The sequence below is a fragment of the Manis pentadactyla genome, chromosome 3 (assembly GCF_030020395.1).
Source record: "Manis pentadactyla isolate mManPen7 chromosome 3, mManPen7.hap1, whole genome shotgun sequence".
NCBI classification, from domain to species: domain Eukaryota; kingdom Metazoa; phylum Chordata; class Mammalia; order Pholidota; family Manidae; genus Manis; species Manis pentadactyla.
This window is the reverse complement of record NC_080021.1, coordinates 158,175,612-158,203,371: the sequence shown is the minus strand read 5'-3', so window position 1 is coordinate 158,203,371 and position 27,760 is coordinate 158,175,612. Positions and strand designations below refer to the sequence as shown.

At 38.2% G+C, this 27,760-nt stretch overlaps 1 protein-coding gene across 6 annotated transcripts in view; it reads left to right on the top strand.

Annotated features, from left to right (window-relative positions):
* The window catches only part of GLIS3 (GLIS family zinc finger 3), a 429,892-nt gene that overhangs the window by 311,963 nt on the left and 90,169 nt on the right, over positions 1–27,760 (top strand). For 5 of the 6 annotated variants that reach the window (XM_036928415.2, XM_036928413.2, XM_036928416.2 and 2 more), the window contains 2 exons: positions 18,429–18,590; positions 22,657–22,767. In XM_036928415.2, coding sequence (XP_036784310.2) covers positions 18,429–18,590; positions 22,657–22,767 — 273 coding nt within the window. The remainder of the gene's footprint in view (positions 1–18,428; positions 18,591–22,656; positions 22,768–27,760) is intronic. The other variant, XM_057498628.1, reaches the window with a different exon arrangement.

Below are 27,760 nucleotides of genomic sequence, written 5' to 3'. Positions count from 1 at the left end.
TCATGTCTTTTGGTGCACCCTAAAGCCACAAGTCAGAGCCAGCGTGTTGAGTTATTTAAGAATCAGAGTGATGTCCCCAAGCCCTTCGGCTTTCTGGGAAAGGCCTTTATTTGACAGGCCAAAAACGTTTGAGGGCTGGGTCTCCACAGAATTAGAGGGCATCAAAGCCTGTTCCATGGTGATCTGAAGGCCTCTGTCCAGGACATTTCTGTTGATTTGGATATTAACTATACTCTCAAACCCAGGGCACTTGGTTGTAACATTTCAATAGTTGGCCTAGATTTTTGGCAGGCTTTTGTTTAGCTTATTTTTCTCTAAACTTGAAACTTAAGGAATTGAAATTTGAGGGTGTTGCTGTGTGTTGGAACTTAAAATAAAATTTAAAAAGCTATTGGAGGTGAGTTTTACTTTTCTTTCAACTGCTGCATTGAAGAATAGAACTTAACTTTTATAAATGACCACTGAGTAATATAACCATGCCAGTTTTTTTTTTTTTTTGTCATCGACAGTGTATGCAGGTGGTTTGACCAGTGTTAAAGTCTTTTCTTTTTTTTTCTTCCTTTTTTTCTAAATCCAGAGAATGTTGATTGTAGTAGGAAATATTTTTGGGAAAGCAGGCTATGGGATAGTCCTAACCACAGGCTTGTTCATCTATACTACTTCATTCAGGATCCTTCTCTTTCCCAAAACTTCAGATAAAGAGGAAGTTCTCTCTGCTCTTTATATTGACACATTTATTTCCCTAGATTTTGCTTTGCTGTGCTCTCTTAGGCAAACAAACAGCGTGGCAATTTCTAAAGAATGAGAGATGTTATTCAGTCACCAGGTGTACCTTGTATCTATCCTTAAATATATAGCTTATCAATTGTTTTTCACTATGGCTTCTGAATTCCTAAATGCTGGGAGAGAAAATTAACGTAACATTCCAATTTTTTTTTATACTTAATGCTTCACGGCAGTATCTGGTAAGAATCTGTTCTGAGATTCTGGAACCATCTTGGATATTTCCTATTCTTCAATCTAAAGCCAACCATAACTACTGCTCATGACCTCTCTTTCACTGGTATGATGCTTTTAAGTTTGTAAAATATAATGTATTCATTCTCTCTTTGAGCTTCACAACAGCTTCTCGAAGCAGACCATTCTCAGTAGCAGAAATTCCTTGTCCGGTACCATGATACCTCCATCCCTATGTCTTCCATGGAATTCAAGTGCAGGGGTTTTTATTGAGAAGCCTTGGCTAAACTGTATTCCTTTTTTGTTTTTTCAACCATGAAATGACCTTGAACTTTCATTTTAAATCCTAAAAGGGATAGGCAGAACAGCACATATCTTCATGGGTGTCGTGACTGAAGATGGAAAGAACTGACTGCCCCCTACTCTCTTCCCTTGCCCCTCCCCGAAGAGGCCGCTGTTCTGCGGCCTTTCTAGTTCACAGTTCTGCTTCCCGGGTCACCTTCATTGGACCAGCTGCTAGCCTCAGTCCTTTATGCACTCTCTCCCCAGCCTGCCCCTTGTCCCCTCCACGTGGTGAATTCTTTTGCTTTAGCCTAACTTCTGCTCACCAGGTGGGTCCTTTTGAGCTTCCACATCTCTTTATTTTTTTATTTATTTTTACTCACAGGCTTATTCTATGTGCACCGTTATCTGAATTGTCATGAATTTTGGATTTAATTCCAGAGAGTCAAAGGCATGTTTTCAGCTGAACAAACCAAATGAAGTAAAAAGCTTTATCCCCCGTTTACTTTTTATTCTCATTACCCATCCCAGTGGGGAGGACAAGTAAAGAATGCATTTTCTAGATCCTGAAAGAATTTCTAATATTCATTCTTTCTCCATAAGATACAGAACTTAATCCTTTCTTTAGACATTTTCTTTTTTCTAAATAAACAGGGCCTAATTGGAAAAAGCTGAGAGAGCTAAGCAAAAAAGAATAGAAAACATTTACTGAGCTTGGAAGTGCATATTGAATACTGCAGGAAATTTGCATATGGATTACTTGGTGAAAAAATAGAAACATTCTCAGCCCGTTAGTTACTGTGATGGACTCCCACTGGCTAAAAATCCCAAGTACTTTCGCCTTGTTTTCTCCAACTGTTCTTTTCTGTAATAATTTCTCTTTAACCACAGGGCAACTATTCTGTTACTGCACTTTGTATTAAGGAAAAGACAAAATAAGGAATGTAGCTGTGCCTAGAATATGAGCAGGTTACCTCTGATTTAATCTGGGACCATTGTGTCATTATTTTCAAGCTTTGGCAAGAGGTTTGCCTCCTTCCCAGAGGGGGTTTCTAAGTCACATGTGCAGCTCTATGGTCGCACTAAGTGACAACCTTTAGATTCCTCCTTGATGCCTCAGTTTCTCCAAATGTTTAGCAGCACTCACGGTGATGGGGGCAGGGAGGGAAGACTCAATGAATATTTATAAAAGTAAATTGAGTCCCTGGAATATCAGGTCCCACAGAAATTCAAAGCATAATTAAGGTAGGGAGAACAGATTAATGTCAAATGTATGTGTGAAACACATTTTTACATTTCCTTCCAACAAAGACTGAATTTAATTTACTCCAAGTGAAGAGGAGAAAAAAACGGGGGAAAAAGTGGTATTGTGAAGTAGGTTTCTAAATTTGGATTTTAGTATGTTGATTGGTATACTACAGACAAAAAGCCACATGTTGACTTTTTCAGCAAATGCATGCACGCGTGTGTGTGCGCTCGCACTGAAAGTGGAGGAGGCATACACATAATGAGCAAATCTGATTACCATCGGCAGTACTTCTCCAGGAGAGCCACATTAAGTACTAGCAAAAGAATTGCTGTCAAAAAGAAATTGAAAACTATTTACCTTTAATCCATAGAAAAATCATTAAATATGGATCAGCTCTTCACATTGTGGTATGAGGCAAGGCTGTGTTTATAAAGAGACATTCAGATATTGCCTATAGAAAACATCTGCATTATTGTGTCACTGTTTGAGAAAACAACCCGAACTCTGTCACTTTATAAAGGAATCATTGAATATTATTAGATGTGGAAGCTGGTGTAAACAAAAAATCAGTATCTACCAGAGCATTTCAGGATTACCACAATGGCTTGGAAACTGTTGGAATGAAAGATCTATGCAACACTGACCCCAGAAATGGACAGAAATTCTAATAAATAAAGATGACCCTCTGTGTTTTGTAATCACCTAAGTGCTGCATACACACTAATTTAACCAAAAAACTAAAAAAAGACATTCTTTAAAGATTTTTGACATAAAAAGGAATGCCCTATAGAAAATCACATTTCATTATTTTTTCTGGTCAAATCCACTTGACACAAATGAATGATTTATTGGGATAATTAAGACATGCCTACATTTTCTAGTGAGATACAGAATTCACCAAGAGAATATGTATAGTGCAGATCATAAGTCCCAGAGAAAATCAAGAAGCAGTGGTCCCTCATCCCCACCAAGCACAAATCTGAATATCTAAACCAGGAACCACCAAGACAGTAATCACAACGTGGTTTTTTGGATGCAAAATAAATTAAATTCTTTTGGAGGAAAAGCTCTCTTTAAGTTGTCAATTCTGAATCAATCTCCTAGGACCTTACTATATAAAGTGTGGCTGAAGAATCAGTAGTATCAGCATTTCTTGCAAGTTTTTTAAGAATATAGACTCTCAGGGCCTCCTCCAGGCCCACTGAATCAGAGTCAGCTTTATAATGAATTCCTCAGGAGATCTATGTGCACATTCAAGTCTGAGAAGCAGTGTCCTAGGATACCATTTGGGTTCAGGTCTTATGTGTTGTCTTCACACAATAATTGATAAACTTTTGGTAATTGATTTTGGATTGTTGATTACATGATGATTGAAGATAGCTTCCACATTTAGATGGCCCGACTTAATATTACGTATCAGTCCTGGATTTTGCATTTTCATTAGTTAAGCTCCTGGCAAGTTCCAGGCACTATGTGAGGCTCTGGAAGCAGAGGAATGGACAAGATAGATGCAGAACTCTAGAGACAACCATTACATAGACGATTCCTGAAAATTTTAATGGCATATGAATAAAGAAATATGAAGGAAAATACAGAATGCCAAAAATGTGTCAACTGGGTGAGCTTGGTTGCATCTGGAAGATCAGAGTGTCATGGAATCCCCTGAGGTGCTACTGCCCGTAGGAGGCTTCTGATTCAAGTGAGCCTCAGTTGAGTGGATCCCAGACAGGCAGAAGAGCAGGAGCTAGAGTACCACTTCCCAGAAGTAAGGTGGCTAAGTAAAGAAGGAAGATGATGCCATTGAGCTAATATTTTCCCCCTTGAAAAAGCATTTTTATTGGCCATATGATTTTATTTTTTGAGGTGCCAAAAGCTTACATGGATTGTTCAAATTAGAAAAATAATAAACACCACAAGTCCAGTGAGCATGCAAACAAGAGCTCTAAGTAGGGCAATAGTTGCAGATCTGCCTTGTTGATTGTCCTCCAGATTGTGTGGTGCACCTGTGACTAGGCGGCATCTGGTTTTCCTTCACCCTCGCATGGTTGTCTTAGAGTGATGATCGGGAGTGTCCCTGTCTATCTTTACTGTGGCTTCACCTGGCTTAGAATCACCCAGAAGGACCAGCGTTGTTTTTTTCAGGCCTGCCCCGCTCCTTCTCTTTCCCTCTCTGTTTCCTGTTGAGGTTGCTTTTCCATTTCAGTCATTTCAAGTTTGAATTTGATTTGCATATCTAAACTGCTAATTATACCAATTACTTGCACTGCTTCTGCGTTCTAAAAAGAAGTCTGAAACTGACCCCTTTCATTAAAGTCAGTGTCAGTTTGCCCTGAAATTTGGAGGAATGTAGACAGATCCTTTCTTCTTCATTTCTTTTTTTCATACAAATATATTTTTAAAAGACCAGCTGCCAATGACTGTATTTTTCAGGTCCTAAACTCTCATTTTGCTGGTCATGGTTTTCTGTAGTCCAGCATACATTCTTTAACTAAATACTACACTTGAAAGATCAAAAGGAGTTCTCCCTGCTTTCATTTTGTTCTTGGCTGTAGCTCATGGATGTCTATTTTCTTTTTCTTAATTTACAAAAAGCTTTCTTTCCTTCAAAAGAAAAAGAAGTGGCTCTGCGGATCATAAAGAGATCATTAGCGTTTACTAATACAGTCTGTTCTTAAGTTGCTTTACCACCACATCTTTTCAGTATTATTTACTGAGCAGCTGAAATAACTGGGCTTTGAATTTTTAGGTTACTATAAAGCAAGACCTCTTGTCACTTACTGCTGGGTATAATTGCACCATATGTATTTAGTGAAGCTATTTATTCATCTCCCTTGTGGATAACTTTGTCAAAATGAGTTGAGATATTTGTGTGTGTGCAGTTGGAATCTAGAAAACATTTGCATTTCATATAGCACTTAGAATTATAGAGGGTTTCACAAATATTTTTTTTCTCTAGACCATGGAGTCTGATCTTTAAGTTCTACTCATTTTCTATTATGCCCCATTGTTTGTTAGAAGCGTTGTTCATATGAGTATACAGTCTTTCTCAGTGGATTTTAAGCCCTAGAAACATAGTTTTGAAAAGGGAGAAGAAGGAAGGAAGGGAGGAAAATAAAGCATTTTAATATATAAGAAGTCATCACTTGCCCAGTATTCAGCAAACTTGTATTGGGAGCTTATTGTTTACACTGGTGCATCATGAAAAGGCCCAGCCTTGTCCCTGTCCTAAAGGAGCTCACATTCTGTGAGGATGTTATAAGAGTATATATGTGGGAGATTAAACCTAAGTTTGGGGACAGAGAATGTTTTCCTGAAAAAGGCATATTTCAGCTAAGCTCAAGAGATGAGTAAGATTTAACCAGGCAAATAAGAGAACATTTTTCCAGGCAAAGGAAATAGCATATGCAAATGCCCTGCAGTGAGAAAGGGCAAGGCACCTTTGAGGAACTAAACTGCCAGTGTGGCCGGAGCTGAGGGAATGAGAGGGACGGGTGGGGGTAAAGAGGAGGTTAGAGAGTGGATAGAAGCCAGCAAGCAAGACCTTGTAAGCTATGACTAGGCTTTGTTCCTTCTCCTAAAACCTATGGGAAACATTTGAAGAACTTGACACAGAGGAATGACAATCAGATTTGCAGTTTTCAAAAGACAACTGACAACAGTGTGGAGGCTAGATGGTGGGGGTGGGGGGGTGCAAGAGACTGGATGGCAGAAATTATTGAAGTAGACCAAGTGAGAGAGGATGGTGGCTTAGACTTGGGGAGGTCAAGTGCTGATGGAGAGAAGTCGACATGTTTGAGAGATACTTCTGAGGACTCGGAGATTGAGATAGTGTGTGGGAGAGGCTGATGTTAAGGATTCCTTCCAGACTCTGGGCCTACGCTGCTGGGTGAATAGAGAACAAGGAGTGAAGGCCGTTTGAGGGGAAAGGTCATTGTCAGATGTTGGAATATTTACTTTGAGGTGCCCGTGGACCATTAATACAGAGATACTGAACAGGCAGTAGGACCTGGAGCACAGAGGAGAGGCCGAGACCAAGTTTAACAAATGATAACCGTGTGTCTTGATGTGGTGCAGATTGAATTCGTATAGCCAAGGAAGGAAAATAGTGAAATGAACCGTTTTGTCTTCCTTGAGGAATTTTGCTTCAAATGGAGTTAGAAGGGCTGCAACAAATATTTAGGCATATGTTCAATCCATTAACCATTTTTTCCAAAAAAAAATTACTGAGCACTAATACATATTAGTATTAGGCACTAGTAGATTATAGGAATTTCTCAAACATCTTTCTTTTCTCCCTAAGTAAAATTTCTTTTGGAGAAAGGCTTAGCCAAGTATACATCTAAGAAAGAATAAGTTTTGTCACTACTTGGAGATGGTAATAAATTCAGCGACTCTTTTATTTGATGAAATGAGTAAGGATTCATGCTACAAGGTATTTCATTGTTTGGCTGAATATACAACCTTGAGGTCCTTCTAGAATACTCAGATTGTCTGTTTCATGGCATGTCTCACTTTGCATTTATTTCTCATATCCCAAGCATTTGAGTGGCTTACAGATGCATACCACATTTTTTTTAAATTTAAGAATTACAGTTAGTAAAAAGGAAGATTATGCCAAGAACATAAGACACATGATACTCTTTAGTCATTATTAATGACTTCACTCTCTGCTCAGACTTTGGTGAGAATAATTGGTTTAATTTAGGATTGTTGACCGTCTTCACTACAGTGAATTTGAACTACTACCATGTTTCACTTTGTAAAGAAATGAAAGAAAATACCTTCCAAGATATGTTTCTTTCTTTACCTCTTTGACCTGTTAAGGAGTAACATACCCTTGGAGTTGCATGGAGAAAATACTTGACTAAATAACTGATCCAGAGACCATGTTCTCATTGCAGCTGTGCCACTTACTAATAAGAGTGGCTAACTTTTATTGAGAATTTACTGTGTGCTAAGTACTTTCATGTCAAGATTGTTGGCTCTGTAAGATGGCCAAGGAGATAAAATAAAGGAAGAAACATAGCTTAGAAACAACACATTTTACTCATTGTTTTATTTCACTGGAGAATAAGAAACAATAAGTAGTTTGAATTGAATGAAAAGACCAACAACTCCAAATAATAGGCAGACATTCTCATCAAATTAAAACATCTGAAATGATCCACATCCACCATACACCTGACAATTTTAGGTAGAATTTTAGGTAGACCCATCATTCTTATGATAAATGGAGTCAAGTGGAGCAAGGGGCAGGGTGGAAGTTGTGTTAAGTAGACTAGTCAAGGGGATTATGATTACAGTCCTTAGCCAAGATATTTCTGAAGAATTACAGGGATCAAACTCAGTGCATGCATGCACACAGTGATTGGCCTGTGGGTCTCAAAACCTAAAAGATCATAATTGGAAAGGTTAGTGAATTTTATGATGGTTTCTTGTCTATGAGTGAACCATGGACATATAGGAAGAAGAAAAGAGGTGTGAGAGCAATTTCCTCAACAGCCAAGAAGGGAAAGGGCTCAGAGATTGGACAGGTAGTTGAAAACAGAACAAGGAAAGAGAAGAGCAAGTGGAAGGAATGGAAGCCTTTTCTAAGCACCTGCTCTGCACCGGTCAGACACATGAAAGGAAAGCCATGCAGAAAAGCTCAGCTGTGAAAGAAAGAAAACTGGAGTGATACATTTTGGAAGTAAGCAAGCAAGGGTTTTGATGAAGCAGTGTGGGTGTCACAAAAAATTGTCAGTCCTAGGGTTGCCGAGCTTCCGTGAAGCATCACCGCAAGCTCACATCTTTGTAAAGGCCACCAGGGCTAATGCAAGGTTTGAGCTCCATTATTTTCATATCTGCTGCTTTTTTTAAGCAGCCAGATGCAGGTGACTTTTCACAAGTACAGAATTTATATTTAAGCAATGCAATAATGAAAATCAACAGCTTTTTGTTGAGAAAAGCACGGTGCCAGGAAAATATCCCTGTCACTCTCTTCGCCCCTGTCAGTGGTGGAAATTTTACATTTGAAAGTGAAAAGGCTTAAGCTATAATTTTTTAATCCCATCTTTCCTGCCTGCTTGCATCTCTTCCAGAGCTTGACAGGGCCAGATCTGGAATAGTAAGAGCCATTAAAAATTTGGCATCTTGCACTGTTTTTTGGAATAAACTCAGTGTGGGCCAATTTATGGTAAATTATTCTCTTCGTGTGTGAATTTCCCCTTCTCTCTTGGCAAATTCCTGCTTGTCTCTACACCCATGCACACAGATCTTAAATATACCCATTTATTACAAAATCTTTGGGATAAGTGTGCAAGTGTTAAAGTGTGTGCCCACGGCTGTGCCCACAAGTGCATAAGCACATATTTGTACCTAGGTGCCTATATTATAGGAAATTGGCTTAAACAGTTTGTCTGGGAGCTTTGTGGTGCTGTATGTGTGTTAGCATACATTCTGTTGCAACCCGCAAACAGTTTCTCAGTCAAGAGATGACAGAATTCAGCAATCATTTTGGGAAACACCATAGTAAATAAATATATTGCTTAGCTCTTTTAAGCCAAGAATGCCAACTCTTAATAATACTGAAGGCAAGCAGTGGGATTTCTCATCTTTGCAGTCAAAGACAATGACAGGGCAGCCAGTCCACTGCTAATGGGCAATGCAGAGCCAAGGCCTGGCTACAGCCTTTGTACTCTGAACACAGAAAGCTCTGGAGTGAGGAGTGGCTTTAACCTGGGGTTACTTGGAATTGTGGTATCTGCCTCCCATTCAGAGAGGTTGGCTGTAGGGTAGTGGGCAGAGGCATACCATCAAGGACATTTTCTTGACCTGATTTTGGGGGATATTTGATAGCGGACAATTCAGGGAGAGATCCCAATGATCTTTTTTCTTTGCATGAGAAGCTCAGATAAAAGGCCCTTTCCCGGCATATTTGAGAGCATATTAGCTCAGCTTTTAAAGGGCAATTTAAAGCAGTTTCTTTTCCTTTATGTATGAAGAAGGAACACATTTATGTGCTTTGAATTACTGCTAATAACATGCTCCCAATGGGTCTGTGTATGTTTAGCTCAAGTTTAGAAAAGGGTGTGGTAGGAAAGCAACTCACTCACTTCACCAGTATTGCTACACATTTCTCAGAACATCAATAGAGAAGTTAATACATTGCATCCAGAAAAAAAATACAACCATATGTTGTTACTAGTATTGTTTCCCCACATGGTTAGATATTAAAATAATTAAATATATATTTTACAGTAGTTCTATAGAATATTCAAATCCAGCAAAACCCATAAATGCATTTGATAGTTTTTGCGATGTTGACTATTTGATGTCATCATGAACTGGCCCTACCTAATTAAAAGGCCTTAATGAGCTTACTACACAAGGAAGTCTAGGAAATCAATATGCTTTTTTACAAAGAGTTCATTCTCTCCATCTCATTTAGCATTTATTTAGCAAATAATCTGTGGTCACTTGAGTATATGCCAAGTACTGTACCCACTGCAGGCAATAAAAAGATGAATAGGACTTAGTCCCTTGTCCTCATAAAGCTCACAGCCTAGTGGGGGAGACAGTCCAATTAGTGTATCTTCATGTGTTAGGGAGGCAGTGGGCAAGGCCAGGTGGGAGTGGTCCACTGGGCCTTGGTGAAAGCATGAAGGAAGGCATCAAAGAGGAGGTGACACCAAACCAAAGCATCCCTAGGATGTCACCAAGCAGGGAGTAGCATTGCAGAGGCAGAAGCAAAAAGGAGAATGCTGCTTAATTAGGGAACTGCAGCTGGCCTGGCCTGGATCAGTGGGAGGGGTGAGAGGACAGAGAGGAGGGGACAGGCTGACCTCATATGTGCTAAGCCCTCTGTGACCTGTAGTCCAGTCTCTCTCTCTGTTTTCCACTTCCTTCCTTTTGCTTACTTGTTCTGTTTTACTTCATCTATCCCTATCTGTCTTCTGAAACTTGAGAGACTTTCTGGAGAAACCACTAGAGTTTTAAAAGACTGTTTCTGATATTTTCACATGTGAAAAATAATGCCTAAAATCCAAAGGATGACTCCTCCAGCTTCTGTCAGTTTCTTTACCTTTAGTATAAAGGAAATAATCTGGGGATGTTAGAGCAGGCTGGGTCATATTCCAGATTTATTCTGAGTATATAGTCTGTCTCCTGGATTATACTTTGAATGCAGAAAAGGTAGGATGGAGCCTGATGTTTTTTTTTGTATCATCTGCCGAGCCTAATAAACTGCTAAATGTGCAGGAAACTCAATATTCCCTGGTCCCTTTGTGAAGCAGGGACTTTGTTTCTTGGTGTATAAACTTGTACCTAAAGAATTTGAAAACTTGTTTTCTTTAATATAGAGCAGCAAGACATCTGAAAGTTGCTTTCATATGTATACCTCATATATATACTTCATAGAAGTATCGTGCCTATGTAAATACATGTAAATGAAATTATAGCTATGTAGTGGTCAGAAACACAGGTACACAGAAAATGAAATAATTTGATTTCTTTTAAGCATATTTATACAGGACCAATTACAGAGTCTTAAATACATTTGCTCTCCTGGCATGTAAGCAGAGTGTATTTATTGAGGTCTGAGGGTGACCCTCTAAAGTACATACGCTCCAGTGGGTGTGTATTCACGGAGTGCAAGAAATCAATGCTAATAAACACAACAACAAATCAGGCTGCTTACATATTTTTACGTTTAAACAGCACCAGACAACCAGCTTTCCATTATTTACCCACTCAGAGAATAATTATTTGCTTGAAATTATAGTTTTCTGGCATTGTATCAACACATATGAATAATATATGATACCTTATATTTGTTGAATAACTGGAGAGGGCCATATGATAGGTCTTAAAAATCAGTGTTGCACTTGGAATATTCTTTTTCCAGTTTTGAATATAATGCTTATCATGAGGTTCCATTTGTCCCCAGCTCCTTTCAATTGTTATAAACCAGACACTTGATAATTTCCATGAAAATTTAATATGGTTCAAATGTTGGCACAGAAATAACATTTCTCTCTACAGTATCATGGGGTTTCTCTAGAACATTTTTTCCATTTTTGTTTTTTACATTGCACCCTGATTTATTTTGCCACATCATTTTTCCAGTACCCTTTTAAGGATCAACTGCTGTCTATGACCCAAAATGTTAAAAAGCAGTGAATTGCCTTAAGCCAGTAAGAAGCACATATGTACTGCCCATTTGGGTAACCTTTGTTTTTTTATACATATTTCTTAATCGAAAACAAGAAGCACAACAAGCCAGAAAGTTGTATTTATGAGCTCGTTAATAGATTCATTTTATAACAGCAAGAAAACACATAGTAACTGGGATCTCCTTATTATGGTTTAGGAAAACATTACAGAAACGGTTTTATGTTAATTCTATAAAATCTGGATAAATGAGTACTGTAGACCACTTCACGACACCAGCTAAATGGCATACACTGAAGTGGTTGACTGGTTGAGGCCCAAGTGTCATAGTCTCTTCCTGTCTCCGGCTGCCCCAGCCAAACCAAGAGGCCAGGAAACTTTGAAGGCTGTCATAGGAAATGCAAATGCAAATCTGTTTAGATACTTGGAAGCTTTGGAGAATCAGTTTGGGGTGCATTGATTTCCCTGAAAGTAAGAGAACTCTCAAATTAACCAGGGGTAACTCTACCATGATTTTAAATAAATTTCCAATGAGGCCACTATTCCTCTGGGTAGAACCTTTGAAATACTGTAAAATCAGGTATTACCTTTTAGCTACCAAGTGGGAACATAGAAACTCCTTTTCTATGAGTACATTGTCCCGTAACGGATAAGGAGGTGGTTAGACTGAAAACACAATTAAAATTACAGAACAAGAATATGAGGAGACATCTTCATCCTCTTTGCAAGATTAGTAATCTGAATGAAACAGAGAGGAAGGAATTCAGCATCACTCCGGATAATCAATCCATGGGCTAGATACTTTTTAAAAGCCTCAAAACATTTGAATTATTTTCTTTTTCTCCCTTTATGTAACATTTTCTGTAAACTGATGTGATGAATATGAAGATATGCTAGAGCATCCAGTCCTAATAAGAACTCACCGGGAACAGAAACCACAGGGTGGCACAAGGCTGGCCATATGTCCCAGTGTGGATGAGACTGGAGGAGACCAAGTCAGACCTAGGCTTCTGCAGTCTCTCTGTTTTGATTCTTTGTCTCTTTTTTTTTCCCCCTCCTCTGGCTTTTCTTCTGCTTTTTAATTTTCTCCAGACAACTCTTTCTGTTGTCTTCCGAACCTGAATTTAAAAATTAGATTTTACTTACATACTTTTAAGGCTAAAGCTGCCACAGTTTGGTTCATCAAAAGTAAGCCTTTTCTCTCTTCATTTACTGTTGGTCTAGTTATTTTGTTTATTTTCTCTTTTTAAGAAAAAAACTCCCATCAAACTGTACATCTTCAGCCTTAGGTTAGTTTAATGATCTCTAGAGCCTTACTTCTCCAACTGTAACCTTTGAACAGTCAACATTTAGAAGCATCACCTAGGAGGTTGTTAGAAATGCAGTGTCAGGTCCCACACCTACTGAACCAGAATGTGCATTTTAACAAGAGCCCTGGCAACTCAGGAGCACATAAAGCTGGGAGCACTGTCCTTGAAGGAAAATTTTAAAACTCTGCTGAATACATGAGTTAGATTTCTCAGGTATGTGAGGTAGCTCTTGACCCTCGGCTGTTCCTTTGGCCTTCTTTTTTCTGAGTCACAGGAGAAGCCGTCTTTCATTCACACCTTTTTCAGGGATGTCCATGAGTCAAGTGGACTTGAACTCTTGGACTTGTTGTGGAAGTCACCTTGACTGTATCCATGGCATTAAAAATATTTGCTGACCTTTCCATCAGTGCCTTTCATCTTTGTTGTCTTTGGGCTGTAAATGGAAGATGTAAACGAGCATATAATTCATCAGTCAGTTCCTGGCACTGCCCAGCATTTCCCAGCGTCAGCCATCACTAATGGGATTAATTGGTCTTGACTGATGGAATTGTAAAAGCGTATACCTCCAAGGCTCATACACACTGAGCCTTAATTGAAATCAAATGTATATTTTAAAAAAACATGCCCAGCATCATAGAGTCTTTCTGTTTGGGTTTTGTTGACATTAGTGATGGTATAGAAACCCGATCAGGAAAGGTTTGCTGTTATTACCTCTTTGAATACAAACTTGTGCTTCTCAGCACTCTTAAGTACATAGCTGATTAGGGGAGGGAATAATATTCTACTTGATTATTGGTTGCACATATGGAATAAATCCTATTTTAATGGTATCTAATGAGCCTTTCTTTTTCAGAACCTTACACAAAAGCCTGTAATAGAAAGGGAAAGTAATATTTCAAAGGTCATCTTAATGCCACTTAATGTCAACAATCTGTAATCAAGCCAATATATAGAGATGGTGATTACAGTCCAGTTGTGATCCTTTAAATATGAAATAATCTTCTAAATTAGCAAAGTGGTGCAAGCCAATGTTCTCCAGGTTTGAGGCAATTTATACTTTTTAATTAAAGTTTGTTACTTGAAAACAGCCTCAGAGTTAGAGATTTTTCTGAGGAGGCTTCATGCAATGCAGAATTTTCAAAACCCACAGGATTTAAAGTTCTGTCACTTACAGTTTCATGCATTGTGCTTAAAGCACCTGAAATGTCTGAAATGTACAAATGGAAGATGATGCCTCCCCTTCAGTGCTTTTTCTCAATGTAATGGGCACTAGAAGTGTGGGATGTTTTGTTGGTCAAGAGGCCACTGAGGGAACTTGTATGCATTCCTCTTCTAGAACTAGACATTTGTCTGGCAGCCAATTAAAAAATTCAGGAGTTTTAAAGAATCTCTAGGATGAGATTGGCATCCTGGGATTTTGTCCCAGTTAGTGTGTGACTAGTGGTAACCCCTGCCCTATCCTGGGATGGGCATGTTCCTTTTCAGTACAGGACTGCTGCTAGTCCATATGACGCTGTTCCTGAGTAGAAATGGATGAATTCTGCAAGACACTTGACTTGTGTCTGGAGATTTTCGTAAAAAAATCAATAGTGATTACAATATGAATGGCATTCGTGAATTCACCTGGCTCACACTGTAGCATCAGAATCTCCTGGAGGGCTTGTTGACACTCAGACAGCTGGGCCACAGCCCAGGGCTCTGTTCTGTGAGTCTAGAGTAGGGCCAGGGAATGTGCATGTCTGACAAGTTCCCAGGATATGCTGATGCTGCCGGCACTGGAACCACTTCTTTTTCAGAGTCACTGCTCAAGGTTCATCAGTGTATAACCTGCCTAGCCATACACATTGACCTTGCTTCTAGCTTCCCCTGAGTAAAGTTTTTTATTCATCTTGTTCCTCTCAATGCCCAACACGTAGTGCCATCTCATAGGGCTTACTCAACATTTGTTGGGGAAAAAACAATACTTGTTAGGTAAAATTACTACCATATATGAGACCCTTCCCCATACCACTCCCTCCCATATTATTGCCCTGTGTTTATCTTTTGTGTGTTCTCTTTCCTTCTTCTGCTACTTCCTTGGATTCTAAGAGTTTGTTGTTCTTCTCTTGTCTTTCTGAATATGGCCTCTGTTTGAATGAAAGGCATCCTCAGGCCTAGTAATCTAGTTGTATGATCCTAGGTTTCTGGTTCTACAGCCAGTCCAGGAAGGAGAGGACCTGAGACTAGGAAACTGATCAATTTTTGTGCAGGAGATACTTGGTGGCAGTGACATATGCAATCAGGTTGCAATTTGGAGCTTAGATCTCGGGATGGACCTTGCATTTTAGGAACCTCCATGAGAAAGCATTCGGCCAAATCCAAAGAAACACTCTTTCTGTGGTTCTTGCTTCCCTAAGTGTAGATGTTCATTTATAAGGTGAGACTCACTCGTTAAAGATTTGGAAAACTGAAAAAAAAATAGCAGGAAGGAAAATATCAGCCATTTTTCCAAACAGTCAAAGCATTCAGTTTTGGAGTATTGTCTAACAATCTTTTGTAATTCTACTGAAATTTGGTTTATTTTTAATGCATTTGCATTTAATTGGAATTATAAATCTATGGGTAAAACTGCCTGAGGGAAAGGAAATTCTTGTGCTAAATTACAGGATTATTCCCTTAGTGAATGATAATGGTTTATTACAAAACCATTTGCCTTCAGGTTTCACCCAGACACCAGTAGAGGTATGAATAGCACCTCCTCCCTCTTCTTACAGAATTGTTGGTGTGGCAAGTTCAATCAGGTGTGGCGCCCTCCATATCCCTGCAAGGAGTTGGGGGTTGGGCTCCCCATGGAGTCATCTGTCAATTCTTCAATGCCTGATTTTACTGGTTTAGGGTTCATGTTTTCTTTAAGTGAATTTCTTCAACATGAGTGAGTAGATGATGTATAATATGAGCCCCTGAGTATGTGAAATTGCCTCTCTCATGCCTTTATTCATACAATTCAGTGGGGACAAACCCTTTCACTCTTCATCTTTTCACCTGAAAATACTGTAATGCTAGTGCAAGTACTACAAATACTATTGTCTTCTGGCCTTTCCTGTTACAGAGGAAATATCTGAGATGAGCTTCATTTTCATGATTTTACAGATAATCTTCTGGTTGTCATTTTCAGTCTGGGTACTCATATTTTCCTCCATCTTTGCATTTATAAATGGTCAGGATGTTCTGAGTAGTTCTCTTTTCACTGATTTGCTTGGAATGCAGGGAGCCATTTGGTCTTTGATCATGGCTTCTTTTAACAGTAATAAGAGCGATTTGTTGACTTTTACTGGACATTTATATGGACATTTAACAGGAGAGACCTTGGAAACACTTGTCTACACCCAGTTTATGTGTGATCAAGTGGACAGTTTGAATTAATTCTAGGACATATCTGGTATCCCTCCAATCACTGCAGTAGATCCAAGGGTCTTGTTAGTCTGGCACTCACAGAAATCTCATTAATCTATTCTAAAGTGGTTCTCTACACCCCTATCAGTATTGAGACAATACAGCCTTCTCTCTGATTAAGATCTGTGGATGCCAGGGCCTACCCAATTCTGGGTATGCGCCCCTGGAGCTGGCCCCAGAATGTCATCCCTCCACAAAAGAGCCTTGCTAGGAAAGAATTAGACTACAGGTTTGATGTGTCCAAAACCACAGACTCGTTACAGACCTAAGTGGGTGTACCTGGTGATTCCAAGTCAAACAAGCTGCGCTCCAGGAGTTTACTGTGAGTTACCATTCAGAGAGAACCTTACAAACAGTTTTGGTCAACAGAGTCCTCTTAACCATTAATTGGGGGTTAACTTTTAGCCCTTTATTCTCAAATTTGAGACTCACTTAAAAACCTGTGGATATCAGCCACTTAACTCCTCTCTCCCTCTAGCGATACAACATTTATATGCCTTTCCCTCTATTGAAAAAGTAGTTGGCTTCGTCAGCAATCATCTTCTGTTCAGGCTTATGTGAAATAGAAATCAGGAAAACACCAAAATTATTTTAAGCAAAATATCAAAATTGAAATAAACCAACATATGTCCGTGAAACATGTATAACTCTCAATCAAAAATAAGTGCAACTTTCATAAATTTCTTAAAATACTCCAGCATGCAAAATCTGGACAACTTAAATAGATGGAGTTATGACATGTTTGATTATTCTTTCTTCTAGTTCATCCTTTACTTAAAGATGAGAATCCAGATAACCAAAACCTAGCCAGCCCCAGCTCATCCCTTCAGGAACAATGTATCCCATCATTTATTGTAATAAGTAAGAGAACCAAGGGATTTTACAAAATTTCTTGTAGTAAGGCTAAGTTCTCCTGCTAATTTTGAATGGAAACCATTATGAATTTACCTTCTTTATTTAGATTCTTCTGTCCCTGCCCACACATCCTACATTCCTATCTAAGAAGGGAGGTTTCTTAGTTGCATCAAACATATTATGTTTTATTCTGGTAGTTTTTCCATATTTCTGAGTTTCCCTTGCAATGGGAACTCAAATGAGATTAAAACTGTCAAAGTAGCATAAATATTCTGGGGCTTAGCACCCAAGAGAGAGTTAAAGGATAAATGCCCATCTCGCATTTTGGTTCCCCTATAGGCCTTCTCTAACGCATTTTCTTCATTAGATTGTCATTTCAAGGATTCTGATCACATTGACCGTCTAACAGAAGCTGATATTTTGCCCACAAGAGGATATTAAGTAAATATTACCATCAGTATTATCGACAAACCAATAAAGCATTTCTTGAAATCTTCAGCCTTTCATTTTCAATTCTATTTTTGTCTATACTTAGAAAAATAAAACTATCACTTCATTTGGAAAATTATTTAGCACTGAATGAATTGTCTTCCAGTCCCTTTTTAAAAGCACATTAAAAACTTTATTTCATTAGGCTTGGCATCACCCTGTATGTTAACAAGGTCACGCTTTCGAAAGTTGAAAAGCCCCCTTATGATCGGGGTGATCAGCAGATATGTGCCTTGTTCATCTCGGATTCTTGGATCTTCAGGTCACCCCTTTTCTCACACATCACTCTGACTTTTTTGTTGTTGTTGGTTTATTAGTGGTAAAAAGTTTCTTCCTTCCTGGTTCCTTCAATTTAGACCAATTTGGAAATGGAAAAGTGTGTTAATTTTTTAATAAATCTTTAAGACATGCATTACTGTATTTTTATTAACTGAGCCAGATGGCTCACAGCAAATTTTCTCCAATGTAAGTAATCACAGAAATCAGTTTGGGACCCAAATCTGGTACAGAAAGTGGCATATATATTAGTGGAAAAACGCAGTTCACATAAACATATGGGTATTTTTAGAAGCAGTACTTGTTACTGTTCAGATTTCATCTTATTTTTTTTGTTTCAGGGTGAGGACATTTTTTTTTTTTCCTGTCCCCCAGCCCCAAACATTCAAGGTCCTTCTCAACAACTAAAAATTGTTTTCCTCTTGCAGTTTGAGGGCTGTAAGAAGGCCTTTTCAAGGCTCGAAAATCTCAAGATCCACTTGCGGAGCCACACAGGCGAGAAGCCGTATTTGTGCCAGCATCCCGGCTGCCAGAAGGCGTTCAGTAACTCCAGCGACCGCGCCAAGCATCAGAGGACGCATCTGGACACTGTAAGAATGGCAGGAGCTTCCCAACTTCCAGCCCCAAAGCTCGGGGTGAGGAAGTGCCTGTGTGACAGTGGGATGGTGTAGGTGTTTGCTGTATGGTCTGCGGGGTATAGGGACAATGCCAAGGGCAGCAGTGGAACCTGGGAAAGGTCCAGAAGGAGCCCTTTTTGGCTCTTTCTTCATTTTTTCTATAGTCATGAGTGATCCTAAATATTACAACTGCCTGGGACAAAGGAGTTCCTTGGTTACTGTGTATACAAAACAAAGATAGTTTAGGTGTCGTCATATCGTAGACTTCCGTACAGAGAATGACCACTAGGGACTGGGCATTAAAGTAAATACTCATATATCAAGGCACACTGACACAGCCAATGTATACTGCGCTCTTAGGAGGACGCAGTTTCTTTTCCCTCAACCTGGCTCTTTTCTTCTTGACGGAAGAACTTTGAGGCTGGCCTGGTTTTCAAGAGAGAATCTGGCCTTTGGGTTTAGAAATTACCTGGTATGTTCACTTTCCAGCAATCTAAAAGGAATCAGCAAATCTTTCTCCAGGTTTGAGTTTCACCACACTTGCTATGTGTTAAAAGACACATACCCATTGACAGAAATCCTGTGAGAAAATTGATTTTCATTATTATACCTTAACTCTCATAGTGCTGTAACATTTTGCTCATTTACAAATGGCTTTTATAAGACTCTTTTGTTTTCTCAAAATAATGTTGATTGTCCTCCTTTGCATTTCTCAGGTTTTGATGCCATTTTCCTTACATGAGGCCAGGTAGTCTATATGTAATTTCACTTCACTTAACAAGCCATCAGAATAAATGTATTATATGCATCACGATCTCTTTTCCCACATTCTTGCAAATAATGTATTCATGACAGTACTTTTTCAGTGTTAACATTCTGATGTCTATTATTAAACTACACCAGAATTTGAATTTTGAAAAGATACTGTTATTTCTACACACTTTCTCATACATATTTAAGATTCTTCTGATGTTATAGTTGACATATTTATTAAATTTTATATTAGTCTCTATTAGTCATATTGATAGAAGTCATTTTTTAGCTACATGTCACATAACCTTTGTAAACAGAATTATCTCTCAATATACATAAATGTGATGGTTTGCCTAGTAAAATTCTGAAATATAATTAGAGCAATGTGGGCATAGGATGGACTCTCCCTACTCTAGCTGAATTGAATTCAGTGATTTGGGGGCCAACAGAATAGAATATTAAATGAATAAATTTGGTGAATAGCAGAGTTTTTTAAAGGTGGAAATAGGAAAAAAGAATAAATTATGTTAAAATGCCCTATTTTGTATGTCTAAAATGGTCTTGGTAGAATCTATTAAATTTTCCAATTTGTCATTAAACTTTATCATGGAAGAATGAACATTCATGAGACAAGATTGTCTTGAGAAATTGCTTCGACTCTAGCTAGTTATCTGTAGTTTGAAAGAACTATTGTGAGGCTAAGTGTTGTAGTTCTACAATACCCTTCTTTACTTGTAGCTAATTTTAGCTAATCAAACTAACAGTATTCTCAAAATCATTTTGGGATTAAAATAATATATATCCATTTTTAAAACTTCTGAGGAAAGCTACCTAAGACAATAATTTCATGATTCAGTTCAATCCAGTAGCTTTTAAAACTCAGCTGTTTTTATTTTTAAGAAACATTTTTCTACTAGATCTTTTAAAACCATCATTTTTCCTTTAAGATGCAGACTATCTCATATTTAACTTTTTAATGCATTCAACAAAGTGCTAAATTCCTTTAAAATCATATAGGAATTAAACGTTTGTTTTAAAAAGCAAATTCTAGTTGCTCCAAGAACAACTTGAAATTTAGGCCCTCATCCCCTTTCCTCAAGCACTCCTATCCTCATGTAGTCAGAATTTTGGATAAAAGACTCTTTCTGTAATTCAGTGGATTTTTTTGCCTATAGAAAAATGGTTTTCCCATGAAGATTACTGAGTCAATAATTTTAACCCTGAAAAGTTTTACTAGCTCATTTCCCTATTAGCATCTTAATATCTAAACAGGGGAAATAATTTTACAATACTAAATGGAAAATAATGAAAAATGTGGTTTGGTGAAGTGTAGCATGCCATTTAAAGCCCAGGCTATCTGAGATTAAATAGCCAGTACACCAATCCCACTTAGACCAGCCCCTGAAGTTGCTATTTTGGCATAACCATCCCAGGTGGGTGAGAGCAGGGCAGGAAGTGAAAGCCAGCAGGAGAATGGTGAGGATTTAAGCCTTCTTCAAGAACACCTCAAAATCAAATACAGAATGACATTACCCATTTCTTATCTTCCCAACTCAAATTAATAGTGACCATGGTAATAACAGTGGCCTCAATTTGTATAACATGTTAATATTTCCAAAGTTTTTTTACAGGCACCATCTCCTCTAATGCTTAGAACATGAGCTTGTGTTCACACCATAACTGCCAATAAAGATATAAGCTAGTTGCTCCTCTAAAGCCAGGGCAGGAGAGGGAAGGCTACTGCAGGAAAGCCAGGAAATGCAGAAAAGATTTCCAGGTTAAAGAAAACCTTTGCTTTCCCACTGGAAACTCACTGGCACGTGACTTCAGTCCATAATTGGCTCACTGTTTTATGACACCTGAGAGATTGACTGTTTCATCTGTTGTTCGCTGTTAGACCCCTAATATGTGACACAGTGCCTACCATATCATGGAAGTATAAGAGCTGTTGGGTGATTCAATCAGTTAATCAGTGAGTGAACAACTGCATCAGATAATCAAACTTAGAATTAGAATTGAGAGTATCAAACTAAATGATATGTCCATGACCTCACCTTGTTGGAATAAAAAAAGGCAACAAAACAAAAAACATGGATCATAAATATGGCTTCCAGCCGAGTAAATGGTATAACCCACATATATACTGACCCACAAAATGACAAGCATGCACATGAAAATAGGAACAAATGTGAGCAATTTTGATAACAATCTGATTTTTTTTTTTTTTTTTGGTCTATAGGATAGGAGGTTTCTAGAGCAAGAAGCCTAGGAGATAGGGTTTCAGTTCTCTTCCTTACATTTCAAGTCATGTAGGCACAGCACTAATGTCTTACCCAAGAAGATCCTAAATAGATAAGTAACCATTAATATATCTTATAAACAAAGTAGATGTTGTGATTTTTAGTTCTTAGAGCAAGCATAAGGCTTTGATTTATTTCAGAACTTAAAAGCCATACTCTCAAACCCTTGCTAAGAATTTTGTTTGTAAAGTAGGAATGGGTGCTAAAAATTTGAATCGATGTGTAGTGCTCTCATTCCTTCATTCCCAATTTTTATATACCAGTCACCAGGGAAACAAAAATAAAAAGATTCTAGACTCAGCCTTAGGCTCTACACATCACATCTCTAAGGAGCACGGGGGAATTGGAGTAGCCAAAACTTGTTCTCACTGTGCTCAGCCAAGGGCTGATTCACCAGGCCAGGCTCAGCACCAGGACTCCTGTACAGCTAATACTCTTCATGTTTCTCTGGCTGATTTTTCATGTGTCTGTTGTTTGAAACCTACAGTCTCTTACTCACTTTCCACTGATTTTCTCTTTTAATTCTCTCCTTCTCATTCCTAAATCAGGTTTCTTCTGAAACATTTCCAGTCTTTTCTGGACTTTTCTATACCTGAACTCTTAAGGAATGTGTTTCCTAGTTTCTGACAGTACCAAAGATTGTTTTCAGGGGAACATGACTGTAAGTATGACTGGTGATGCTTATTACTAATTTCCACATTTAAAAACAAAATGCCACAAGAGGTTTCATGGTAAGAGTGCACCTCTAAAGCAATCTCTTAAAAATCATCAAAGATAGGCTACCCTTTTGTTCCTTGAAAGTTTACCCTCTTCTTTGCCTTGATGTAAACTTACTGGGTTCTCTAATTAAAATGCATGAGTAATCCCCAGCATTTCACATCAGTGACTTGGTAGCAGTTCATGCTCTGAAGTCAATAGTTTGAGTAAATCTTTCCCAATTACCTTTATGATTTAACTGCAGCTGTTTCTTTCTCTTTCTTATTTAGAAACCTTATGCTTGTCAAATTCCAGGATGCACCAAACGCTACACAGACCCAAGTTCCCTAAGAAAGCATGTGAAGGCACATTCTTCCAAAGAACAACAAGCCAGAAAAAAGGTAATTTTAAAAGAGAATTTAACCAGCCAGGAAAGATACTTAAATTGCTCTTGTAGTTTTGGGAGCTTCTCCAGGGCTTTGGAAATTCTGATACTTCTCAAGGTATAACATGCTTTAGACTCTGAAGCGGGAAGTCTTCCATGAAGTAACAGCAATGCTATGGTTTGTTGATGTATATATCGCTGATATAGCCAATTATGAATGTCTGGGGAGGGTTTGTACCATAGGAATCAGAGAAAATAAGCAAAAGTCACCTAAACTGGAAAGTAACAAAAGGCTTTTATGGAAATTAAGTTGAATTCAGAAGAAGAGCACAACAAAAATTCTCTCTGGGGGTAAGTGCTTTTTCATAAAACATCAATTGGATAAAATCATTTTAGCTTTGATGAAGAAGAAGGTAGGCAAATCTCTAGGATGAGTAAGTATAGAGCATCCCTCCCTTTAAGCTTAGGAAAAATGTTTCTTAATAGGAACTGTGTATGAAAATCGGAGAAAAGAATTGAACCAAAATTACTTTGACATCAGTGAGGAATTGAACGTATTTGAAAGTTCTGAGATATCATAATATCTCAGATTTGGAAGAAATGTTAAAAATTAACTAGCTAACTGACTTAACTTGCTCTCCTCACCTCATAAGATCCCTACAGGTGGTTGGCCATGCTGTGCACCAATACCTCAAGACAGGAGGTGCTCACTACCTTTCAAGGTATTTCCTAAAGCTGAGGTTATAAAGTTTGGACCAACAGATTATCTTCTGATGATGGCGGAAAGCATGTTCAGTTGACCTTGGTTTTTTCATTGTTTCATTTGTGTTGAGCTGAGTAACTGATTCGGTTAAGGGCCCTTCATAACAAGTTTAAATCAGCTTATTTCAAGTGATTGCTCCCTGTGGTGTGACTGAATCCCATAGCCATGGGTTTCAGGTCATTGTGGCTCCTAGCTAACTAGAATCTTGCATTCTCTCATGGTTAACAGGGATTTAACACTTTAATGTTGGGAAATGCTGTGTAGTCTTTTTGTTACTTGAGCTTTTTCTTGTGCAGTATCACTGCAGTGCCAGTTGAGGACTCATATATGGAAAGGATTTGACCTCTGTGAGTCAGAAAAATGTTCCATTAGAAGGAATTGATAGATATTCTTAATTGCATACAAATCCACTCTTACAAGTCAATTGTTGAAGTCATTTGTTCCCTCTATATAGTTAAGTCACTTTAATTGAAATACCAGTAAATTCATAATAGATGATTATCAACAGCTAACATGATCATTCAACATGATTGGATATAGTTTTGTATTTTAGAAGAGCAAAGGAATCGCTAAGTGAATTAATAATATAAATAAATTTGTAAGGGAGATGTTTAACATGTTTAAAATGAGCCCATTGTTGCATACTGCTAACTGGCTTCAGCAGGACCATTGCCTGCTGTTTTTTGTCATTATCTGTGTATATTTTATGAACTTGAAGTAAGAAGTCATGTTTGTTTTAAAAATAAAACACACAAACCCTCTTAATGAGAGTTTTTCCCCCTAAATCTGACCATTCTCCAACCTCAAATTGTCCTAACCATGTGAGGTTTTACAGTAATAGCAAATCTTCTATAAGCTTGCAGAACACCTTCATAGAGAGTAATAATCGTGATGGACATGAAAGAATGTAAGTCCTATATCTTGACAAATAAGCACCAATATGATATTCCACCTAGGAAGGTAACCGAGGTTGACAGTATGGAAACCTACTAGGATATTTTCAGGAATTGTTAATTACTTGGTTTCTATTGGTATGTTTCAGCCTCTAGGAACTACTCTTGGAGGAGTAGTTCTGAGTGTGCAGGAGATTCTGGAAGGTCCAATTTAAAAAAGAAAATCAAACCTTGAGAGACTACAATATAGAAATTTAGACAATTTGCAGGCAACCTTCAACAGGCAATCTAGATAACAAGATGTACTTTCAAGGAGCAGTATTATAGTATAATGTCAAAAATTGCAGTATTCTTAGTTTTGTTTTATGTAAAATGAGGTATTGTTTCTGCAGCAACTTAGTGTTTGCTATACACTCAGTTTCCTGCAAATGGTTGAACTGGATTTCATTGACTTTCCTGGTCCAGCCCTCAATGACAAGTTTACTGTGTTTACTTTCCAAATTTTAACCTTTTTAATCTGAGGGTTTTAAAAATCCTTTATGAATCTGTGAAGGATTAATCTGTGGAAATTAAAATGATGAAAGTTGCTCCATCTAATAAAAAGAGGAAATGTCACTCCCCAGAGAAGCAGTGCTAATAAACCTGAAATCGGTCAATCCACTTTTTCAAACCTTAGGCTGGTATACTGGTGTATAATATCTACATGGTACAATGTTGTTACTAGACCTTGGAGAGATTCTAATTGCTAACTCACATCAGGGCTTGGTATTTGAAATATTTCCTGGCAGCAATAATAAAAAAAAAAAGTAAGAAACAATAAACCTTTTAAGGCAGAATTAAGATTATTTACGACTTTAATTAAAAATTGAAAACTGGCATCATTTCAAAAAAGCCTTTACAAAAATGTGAATTCATCAAAAATAACCATAAAAATTCCAAGGTGATAAAAGGCACAGCGGAGTAATGGTCCCAGCCCTAGGGAATTGTTTTGTTGAAAAGAATAAAACCCTCTTCTGTCACACCCTGTTAGTCATGGACTCCTTTAATATACCCTGCCTGCCTGCCTGCCTCTAATCCTCTTTTTAACTTTCCCCTAGACACTAAATGACATTATTTTGGTCTTAACGCCGCCATCTCTATGAGGCCCTACTCTGAAATCAGGGCCAGTGACAAGGCATCCTCTGCCATGAGACAAATGTTCATCGGGAGGTGCAGAGATCTCATAAGTGATGCCCTGGCCATGGAACATGTGGCCCTTTCCCACACCTGTTGGGTCCTACTAATAACTTGAAATCTAAGCTAAATACTCAAACTGTGGAAAGCAAAAAAAAAAAAAGAAAGAAAAACTTCTGCAAAGGAGTTGGGATAATTTGGCTTATTGCATGCAGAAAGTCACTTTTCTCTTTGCCTAATATGTGCACACCCACACATTCCATCAGCTGATGCAGACTTTTCCACTGAAGGCACTTTGCAGATCTTGAGTCCATTAAATAGAGGGCTACCTAGATAAATGAGTAGCAAAATACTCAAGTCACCAGCTGTGGTCTCCAGGGAGAATAGAATTTAGCCTGCAGAGCAAAAGGTAGAATTTGTCCTTCAATTGTGTCTGATAATGAGTGGTGAAATAAGAGAAAAGCCACTTGAAATTTCCCTCAAGGCTGTGAGCTTGATCAGATTTTTTCATTTTCACCTTGGAGGTGCCAAAGTGGGGGTGCCGGGAGAAGGGGTGATTTCTTCAACTCTGGCCTGTTATCAAAAATGGACTTTTAAAAAGTGAATGCAAAGAATGCTGGGCCAAAAGTTGGAGATGATGCAAATCTCTCATCCATTTCACAGTTCAACAAAGATTCCAGACTTTGGGTGTGATTTGTTAATGTTTGTTAAACATTCACCTTTGACCCACCGTGATTGATGACTTTTACTTTTGTGATCTCAACACAAGCTGTTATAAACCAAACACAGCATTTGAAATGTGTGTGAATGCAACATGTTTTTATATTTCCTACTTAGAGAAGAGCTCTGTGTAGCTTTCTGGCTAAAATAAAGCAGCTTATTTCATGTAACTCTTCATGTCTGGCAATTCTTTGGAATTTGTTCAGAGCCACCACCACCCCATATATACTCCAAACTACAATTTCATTAAGTACCACATAGCTCATCTTGATTTGTGCTGTTTGTTAGACTCTTAAAAAGCTGTGGAAAAATAATGTATTTTCCCCTCAGTGGAAACATTAGAAGCACGTATTAATAGAGGTAGTGAGGCTCACTTTTCTATCAGTTGTTCTCTGTCACTGTCTACGTGGCAGATGGCATGTACACATAGGGTACACAACCAGATTTCAACAATTTTCTTCCCAGATTTTGACATCCTCTTTCAGTTTCTTTCTTCTTCCCTCTCTTCCATCCTTCCTCTCTCCCTTCTTTCCTTTCTTCCATCCTCCACCCACCCCCAGCTCTTTCTTTCTTTCCTACTTAGGAATAAATTAAAAATCACTCTGACTCTTAACAGAATCTTAGTAATGGGTATATGTCATCATCTCAGGATGAACCAGCCCCCCCTACTTCCTCTCACATTAAAGAAATCATTTTTAAATTCAAGTAAGAGTGATGCTGTTAAGGGGTGATGTTAAAACAGCACTAATCTCTTTTTTATTTTTGAGTTACTAACTTAAAATGGTCAGTGACATACTACTTACATCACATCTCAAAACGATGGTGGGACATACTACCCTGCCTGGGTATTGTGATGCCTCGGTTAACTGATTTCAAGAAAGGTGGTGGATATGCTTTTGTAAGGCAAATAGTTTTGGTTCAAAGTAGTGATGCTAATTAATACATAAATTTAAATGATAAAAACAAGTCTTCTTAAATTTAACCCTAGGCCAACAGTATTGATTTAGAATCCAAACCAGTTGCTTCAAGGCCTCTATTTTAAGTAGCTCCAGTGATGCCAGCTGTGTTTCCCAGAGCATTTTGCTACTATGTGGCACTCGGAGCTGTTAGACAGGAACTGAGAATTCACCTTTGGGGGTGGGAAGGCTGTTCATGCAAGTAAGCAGGGAGAACAAGCTCCTGTCTCTGAAGAGGTCCGAAAGCCATTTCCAGCCTTTTAAATACAGAAAAATAAATAGTCGTGCCTCTGGGCCTAGTGGCCCAGTGTTTTCTTTTAACTTTTAAAGCAGTGTTTCCCAAAGTGTGTTCTTTGGAATACATCCCAAGGATGTTATTAGATACTACTTTAGAAAAGCTTTTTGTTGTCATATATACATTTGAGAAATGCTGAGCTAAATAATACTCAATTGATTTCTTTCTTACAAAGAGTTCTCCAAGACAAGAACCTTAGATATACAATA